The 7,484-nt window shown below is 55.9% G+C and overlaps 1 protein-coding gene across 1 annotated transcript; it reads left to right on the top strand.

Moving 5' to 3' along the window:
• The first annotated feature begins 315 nt into the window (after positions 1 to 315).
• Positions 316 to 6,873, top strand: TROAP (trophinin associated protein). The gene is made up of 15 exons (XM_072765379.1): positions 316 to 411; positions 661 to 815; positions 920 to 1,103; positions 1,621 to 1,778; positions 1,899 to 2,036; positions 2,232 to 2,314; positions 2,804 to 2,856; positions 3,332 to 3,444; positions 4,378 to 4,494; positions 4,602 to 4,685; positions 4,784 to 4,843; positions 5,092 to 5,226; positions 5,386 to 6,019; positions 6,308 to 6,501; positions 6,709 to 6,873. Exons 2-15 carry the CDS (start codon positions 672 to 674, stop codon positions 6,754 to 6,756), a joined length of 2,145 nt encoding a protein of 714 aa, XP_072621480.1. The 5' UTR covers positions 316 to 411; positions 661 to 671; the 3' UTR covers positions 6,757 to 6,873.
• The last annotated feature ends 611 nt before the right edge of the window (positions 6,874 to 7,484 follow it).

Raw genomic sequence — 7,484 nt, 5'->3', positions numbered from 1 at the left:
CCATCCCGCACAGCCTGGACCGCTCCTGCTCGGAGCAGTCCCGAGACCTCGCGAGAGTTGGCAGCGCCCGTTGTGGCCGGGACTTGGAGAGCCACGCCTTCCCAACCCCAGAATGCCCGCCCTCTTTCTCTTTTCCCGCCCCCCCTCCCCGCGCTCCGCTCTCCGATTGGCTGGCTGAGACGGGTCAGTTTTTTCCTGGCCAGAGAGCGGCTCGACCACCAGTCCTTCTTCTGGCCCCGCCTCCGGAGCCCGTGGATTGGACAGCTCAGGCAGGTGTCACGCGCCTCCGGGGAGCGCAGAAGAGCCAATCAGGGGCTTGGCGTATTTTACAAACTGGGGAAGTAGCTGCTGCTGAAGCCAGTCAAGAAAGAGCGAATGAAATCGGGGTGAGCCGCGGTGGCTCCGAGGAAGGTGCGGCATGGAGATCGGAGAGGGAATGGGGGCCGCGGGGCTCATAGGGAGGAGAGGCAGCTCGGGGTCCTGGAGCCAAAGAGTAGAGTCGGGGTGTCTGGAGGGAGAGGCTTCCTGCAGCGGCCTTGGAAGCATCGGGTCTTCTGGGCGCATGGGTTTGGGCGGAGGTGGGAGCGTCAGGAAGGTCGGAACTGATGCTTCGAACTGGCTGACCTTTGACCTGAGGTCCTGTTTCCCTCCCCATCTCAGCTGTAGCAGTCATGCCCACCCTCCAAGCCACGAAGGATCCGCTCCCCAGGGGCGTATCTCCCACCCCTAGCAAGATTCCCATACGCTCTCAGAGACGCCCGCCTTTCCCCACAGTCAAATCCTGCGTCCTCGACCAGGAGAACCAAGATCCAAAGGTAAGAGGGGGTCTGTGGGTGAAGACAGTAGCTGCAAGGAGACATCTCATGCCACCAATGCGCCCCAAAGCTGAGCCCCAGCCTTTTGTCCTCCCCTCCCCCAGAGATTGGTGCAGAAGCTCAGTATTCAATGCCCTGTCGACTCAGCAGGCCCCAGGCCGAAAGTCACACATCAAACAGAGAAATCAGAGAGATCACTGGGGAGCACTCAGCTCCGGAACCCCTTGGAGGAACTGAGGCCTAGCCCTGGGGGACAGAATGTGGGGCCTAAGCCTCCTTCCCAGACAGGTACCCTTTGGAGGCTTGAAAACACACAGTCTCCTTGTGTGGATGTTGGGGAAGGGGATGATGCATTCAGTGGGATTTGGGAGCTTTCCACTAACCTGGTCTCCTGCCTGCTCTGAATCCTGCACCCTGCTCCTGGTAAACTCTCTACTCCTGGAAGCCCTCTCTTTCCTTTAGCAAAATGTCATCTCTTCTAGAGCCTTTCCAGCCCCCTCAGTCACAATCAATTCCTCTGTGTTCTAATACTTGGCAATACTTCTTTCATAACACATCCATGCTTTGGCTTGAGCCTGTCACCTCACTCTAGTTTGATGGTAACTTCCCGAGGCTGGGGGGTTTCTCATTCCTCTCTGAGCCCCAGTGCCTAGAATCGTGTCTTACATAAAGTTCCATGAACTTCGGTGAACTGAGTTCAATAATGTGAGTCTCTTCAGCTCACTCTTGCACCACAAGGTGACTGCTGACTCTTCAGCCTTCCTCCTTCCTGTTCCTTTTCACCTTTCTTTCTCTTCTCTTGCAGAGGCTCCAGGGACTGTAGAGTTTGTGGCCGACCCTGCAGCCCTGGCCACCATCCTGTCAGGTGAGGGGATTAAGAGCTGTCTCCTAGGGCGCCAGCCCAGTCTGGCTCAGAGAATACTGATTCGAGGGAGCCAAGGAGGCACCACGCGTAGGGGCCAGGTAATAAAATAGACTATGAGGAGGGATAGAGGTCCTTAGGGCTGAGGACAGAACAGTGGCTGGTGTGGGCCAAGGAGGAAGTCCTGAACTTGGGCTAATAGCCTCTTTTTGTGGTGTCAGGGTGCCCGGGCTTCTGCATATTTAGCCCCTAGAACCCCTGCCCACCGACTGGACCCTACCAGGGCTTCCTGCTTCTCGAGGCTGGAGGGACCAGGACCTCGCAGCCGCACCTTGTGTTCTCAGAGGCTAGAGGCTCTGGTGAGTGCCCTTGAGGAGCTGATGATGCTCAATGCTTCTGGGAGCTCCTCCCTGGGACAAAACTGCGCCTTAGGAGGGAAGATGCCTCCTGACGAGCCAGAGGGGTTGTGGAGGCTGATGGGGCTGATGGTGAGGCCTGAAGCTTCAGAGCCCACCTCTGACTCTGCTTTTTTTCCTCTTGCTCCCGTGGGTCAGATTCCACCTTCAGGACCTTCCTTTCACCCATCTACTCACCCCCGTTTCCAGGAGCTGAGAAGAGTGACAGGTGGCAGCAGCCGGTGAGGGGGGAAAGGATCATTTGGAAGAGAATGATCCAGTGTCTGATTCAGGGTTCTTTCCAGTAGCTTTAGGACTTCCTAGCAACCCAGGAGGGGAAGGGGGAAATATGTGGCTGCCCAGGCTGAACCCTTGGAATAGGGTTCAGGCCTCTACAGCCAACCTTCAGTATGACATCAGTTTTTTCAGGTTGTGGGGGAAGAAGAAACAGAAATGAGAAATGCTATCTCTTTTGTTTAGTGGCTAGAGCATAGATGATGGCAATGAACGGGATTTGGGTTTGACTCCTAATTCTCAGCACTTACTAGTGTAAGCTTGCCTTAACCCCCAGGTTTCAGGTTCTTTCATCTGTCAAATGAGGATAATTCTTGTATTGTTAGAGATTGTTGCACAAAGACTTACATGAGATGATGTTTGTAAAGCACTTAGCAAAGTGCCCAGCTCATACTTGGTACTCAGTGACTGCTAGTTGCTGTCCTTATTGTCATCAGGACTTTGGTGAGCCAGACCTCAGGATTGCTCCTGGAGACCCCAGTCCAGCCTGGTGAGTGTGTCCGGCCGTGGGAAGAACACAGGAGTAGGTGGACTGCCTAAAGTTGGGAGAAAGACAGGAGAAAGCTCAGCATTTGGGGAAGGCTGCATGAGGGGAAGGCCATGTTGGAAGGAGCCACAAAGGAAGGGATCCTGATAGGCTAGAGGTTGCCCCGTTGCACTTGTGTCAAAGGAGGTGGTCCCCACTTCAACCCTTTCTCTGCCATTTTCTATAAGATTTACTTCCACTCACTGTTCTGTCCTCAGCCCTAAGGACCATCATCACCCCCTTAGCCCACTTGGGGCATTCTGATTAATAAGTGATTACTGAGATAGTGCTGGGCTCCAAGGGGATGCTGGATGGGTCCCCACCTCGATGGTACAGTAGGGGCCGTCAAACTGGCATACCCTCTCTGAAGGTTGCAAAACCCTGTGCCAGACAGTGGTGTGTGTTGTAGCACTACAGCAAACTTCCTGTCTCCTCCTAGCTCCCTCTATTCCTGAAGGAGAACATGAAGTTGTTACTCGCTCAGATGAAGGAGGAGGGGGCCCCCTAGGTCTGGCCCAACGGGTACCATTAAGAGAGAGAACCCACACCAGGGTGAGATGTGACCCTTCTGGGATGGGGAGGAGGCAGGGGAGATGTTTGGGGGAATTCTCTGGCACCAGCCAGCACCAGAGGATTGTGGGTGGGCCTTGGGATGTTAATTGAGTCTGTGTTTGCCCCATGGGCCCAAGGTCTGTCCAGAGTAGGACTAGCCTCTGTTTACCAGCTGTCTGGAACCTGGGGCTGAGAGGTCATGGTCTGGTATAGATTTGTATCACGCATCAGATCAGTGCAGAGAGTGAGGTGGATCTGACATTCATTGACTCTACAAGTGTTTATCGACCAGTTACTGTGTGCCAAGCGGTACTCTAGGTTCTAGATATATAGTAGTAAATAAATTCATATTCTAGAAGGGAGAGACAAAAAAATAAACCTGTGTGTAAAATATATAGCGTGTCAGGTGCTGATGAATTAAAAAAAAAAAAAAAAAAAAAAAGCAGACACCGAAGGGGGTAGGGATATAGGGGAGGGGGTATTTTTATTTCAAATAGATTGGTCAGGGAAATCTTACTGAGAAGATGACATTTAAGTGAAGACTGAAAGGAGTTGGGGAGGTGAACTGTACAGAGATCTGGGAAAGAAAGGTCCAGGCCAAGGGAATTGCAGATGCAAAGGCCCTGACATGGGAATGTGCCTCGTGTGTTTAAGGATCAGCAGAAAGGAGACCCCAGCCAGGCTGAAGCAGAATAAGGAGGACAGCAGGAAGTGAGCCTAGGGTGATGGCAAGATCAGATTGCATTAGGATTTATAAACCAGCATGAGGCCTTGGCTTTTATTTGGAATGCGTGGCCTTCCACGGGGAGGGCGATGAACAGGGGAGAGGCAGGATTTGAGTAGGTCTTCAAAGAATCACCCTGGCTGCCATAATGAGGAGACTAGGAATGCAGAGGGCGGGTGATCACTCTTCCACCTTGTTCCTCCCCACAGGACACCAGTGCCTCCCACCTGATACCCTCCCCTGGCCATGGGGGGCCACCTTCCATCAAGCATCCATCGCCCTTTGGACGGGCTCAGCGCGTACCCTCTCCTGGCCCTTCCGTTTTAGTTTGTATCCACCACTCCTGGGGGCTGGGCGAGGGCACAATAGTCTGGCTGGGATCCCTGCCAGGTCTGGGTTTTGCTCCCGCTCAGCCATCCTCCTCTTTCCCCAGACCTCGTATTCAGTGTTGCGGCGTCTTGCCATTCGTCCCCAAACCCAGTTCACGCCTATCCTGTCAGGCCCCAGAGTTCAACAGGTAAGAGGGAGCAGGGAAGTAGCTGACCTCCTGGCCCCAGGCGGGGAGGAAGGGAATGGATGGGTGGGGAGAGTGATGCGGTCTCACTTCTGTCCCAGGCCCCGTGTTTGACTGGCCTGTCCCCTCAGTCATGTCCTGAAGAACCTGCCCTGCCCTGGGTAAGTGCCTGAAGCCTTTCCCTGCTGACATCCCTCGCTGGGTCCTGTTGGCCTGAGCCCAGCAGTCGGAGGCAGGTGGGCTCTCTTGGAAGCCCCCCGACCCACCCTGCTCCTCTGCCAGCTCTCCTAATCTACGTTCAGGGCCTCTCGGCTAACCTGACCCCTTCCTCCTGAGGGTGGCATCAGATTGATCCTCTTCCTGCCCTGGACTGGCTTCCTCACAGAACCCCTGTCCTCCCATGTGGCAGGAGCAGATTGCAGTCCGGTTATTTGACCAGGAGAGCTGTAGGAAGGTGCAGGAGGGGCCTGGGAACCCTCCTGTGGCAACTCCTCCTGGACCCCACCCTGGTACAACCCCCACACTCCAAGAGCTGAAGCTGCAGGTGCGTCCGTGTGGGTGACAGCCTTGATGGCTGATCAGCAGTGACAGAGCTGGGAAGGGGACACAGGCGGAGAGGAGAGTGCGGGAACAGGACCGTGTGGGCGGACAGTGGAACCCAAACACCTTGACATCACCCTGTGTACTCTTCTCCTACCCACAGCGCATCAATATCCTGCAGCAGCTGTTGCGACAGGAGGTAGAAGGGCTTGCTGGGGACAAGTGTGCCCCCCATAATGGAGGCTCCTCTCTGGATATGGTTGAACTTCAGCCCCTGCTGGCTGAGGTTTCTAGAACCCTGAATGCCCCGGAGCATAATGCAGGGGACTTACACCTTCCTGGACTATCACAGCACTCTGGACTACCAGAGCCCTGCCTTCCAGAGGAGTGTGAGGAACCACAGCCCTGCCCGGAAGCAAAGCTGGAGATAGCTCAGTCCTGCCCTCCAACAGAGCCAGGGCCCCCAGAGTCCGGCTATAGGAGGGAGCCTGGGATGCCAGGACCCTCTGTCCAGGAAGAGCCTGAGGTATCAGAGCCCTGCCCTCCAGTAGAGCCCGGATGCCTTCAGGTAGACTCCCACAGGCAGACTGGACTCCTAGACGCCTCCCCTAGGATAGAGCCTGGGGCATCAGAGGCCGGCCCCCTGGAACCTAGAAGTCCAGAGGCCAGCCCACAGCCTTGCTGCCGGCAGTGGACTCCAGCCACCACCAGCCTGACCTTCTCCTCCCAACGCCCACTTTGTGCCAGCCCCCCTATTCACTCACTCCAGTCTCTGAGGCCGCCAACAGGCCAGGCAGGTAAGGAGTTGGTCAGAAGGGCTGTGAACAAAGGAGATCCTCATCTCTCACTGGGAGCGGGGCCCCTTCCTTGCACCGGGTGGTTCCAGGCTTTTCTTTCCTCCACCTGCCCTGCCCCCCCAACCCCAGCCTGACGCTCTTTCAGAAAGAAGGGAGGAGTTGCACCTCGAGCTCTAATGTGCTCCTAATTGTCTTGGTCCCTGGTCGGGGGAGTGGGAAAGGGCAGTAGATGGTGGGAGTATAGGACTCCAGAGCCTGCCCGAAGTCTCCTTGGCCTTCGGCCCTCAGGTCCCAGCGGTCTTGCCCCTCGAACCCTGGCCCTGAGGCAGCGCCTCAAAGCATGTCTGACTGCCATCCACTGCTTCCACGAGGCCCGCCTGGATGATGAATGTGCCTTCTACACCAGCCGAGCCCCACCCTCAGGCTCCTCCCGGGTCTGCACCAACCCTGTGGCCACGCTGCTTGAATGGCAGGATGCCCTGGTGAGCACCCCTGTCCATAGCCAGGCTGTGCCTGCCCAGCGCCTCCGGAAAACACGGTGGTTCGAGGGAGGGGGAGGAGGCCTGGGCAGGGGGGCAGAGATGGGGGTGGGGGAGGCGGCACCAGCCTCTACTTCTTTGCAGAGGTCAGTGGGGAAGGGTTGGCTACAGTTCAAGGATTGCTGCGCTGACAGTCTTCTCCCTCTCCAGTGTTTTATTCCAGTTGGTCCTGCTGCCCCACAGGACTCTCTGTCATGATGCATCCACCTCCTGCCCTGCCTTGCCCCTTCCTTTTTAGCCTTTATTTATTGTCCACCACAGGAGACTGGGAGCTGATACCCTTTATCCTTCAATAAAGTTTCTAAAGTGTCCAAATGTCAGTTTCCCTCTGGGCTGATCTAGGTCAGCCGGAGCTGTTGCTCTGCAGCTGCCCACACGGTGGCAGTGTCCCCCAGCTTAGAGGCAGGTCCTGGCTCTCCGGATCCCCCAGGCTCCCTCCCCAGGAGCTGTCCTAAAGGGACATCCCACTCCTGCCCACCCCACTCTCAGCAAGCTCTGTGACTGTGTGTGTGTGTGTGTGTGTGTGTGTGTGTACTGGGGGTGGGGTGGGGTGGGGGGGTGGCAAATCTGGACCTTTAAGGACTTGCTCTTCTTGCTTTTTGAGATCAATGCCACTCCCAGGAGCCATCAGCAACGGCCCTCATCCCCTAGGGTCCTCTTTTCACAACTCCCCCGCATTGCATCACTCCTAAAGCAGAAGCACCAGACCCCTATCTCTGGAATCCTCCCTTGTTCATGTCATTCTGGCTGGTGTCTCCCTACAGTACAGGCCTCAAAGCTCTCCTGAAGCTGATACTCCTCCCTTTCCATATCAGAGTAGAAGCCCTGGGCTACTCCCCTCCTCTTCTCCCCCCAGAGACAGGCCTTGCCAGGAATAAGTAAACCTTTGCCTCTGGCAGAGAGACTGGTAAGGCGAGAGAGTCCTT

This window comes from Vulpes vulpes, chromosome 8 (genome assembly GCF_048418805.1).
Source record: "Vulpes vulpes isolate BD-2025 chromosome 8, VulVul3, whole genome shotgun sequence".
Lineage (NCBI taxonomy): Eukaryota > Metazoa > Chordata > Mammalia > Carnivora > Canidae > Vulpes > Vulpes vulpes.
The sequence above is the reverse complement of the archived record's forward strand: the minus strand, read 5'-3'. Positions and strand labels throughout refer to the sequence as shown.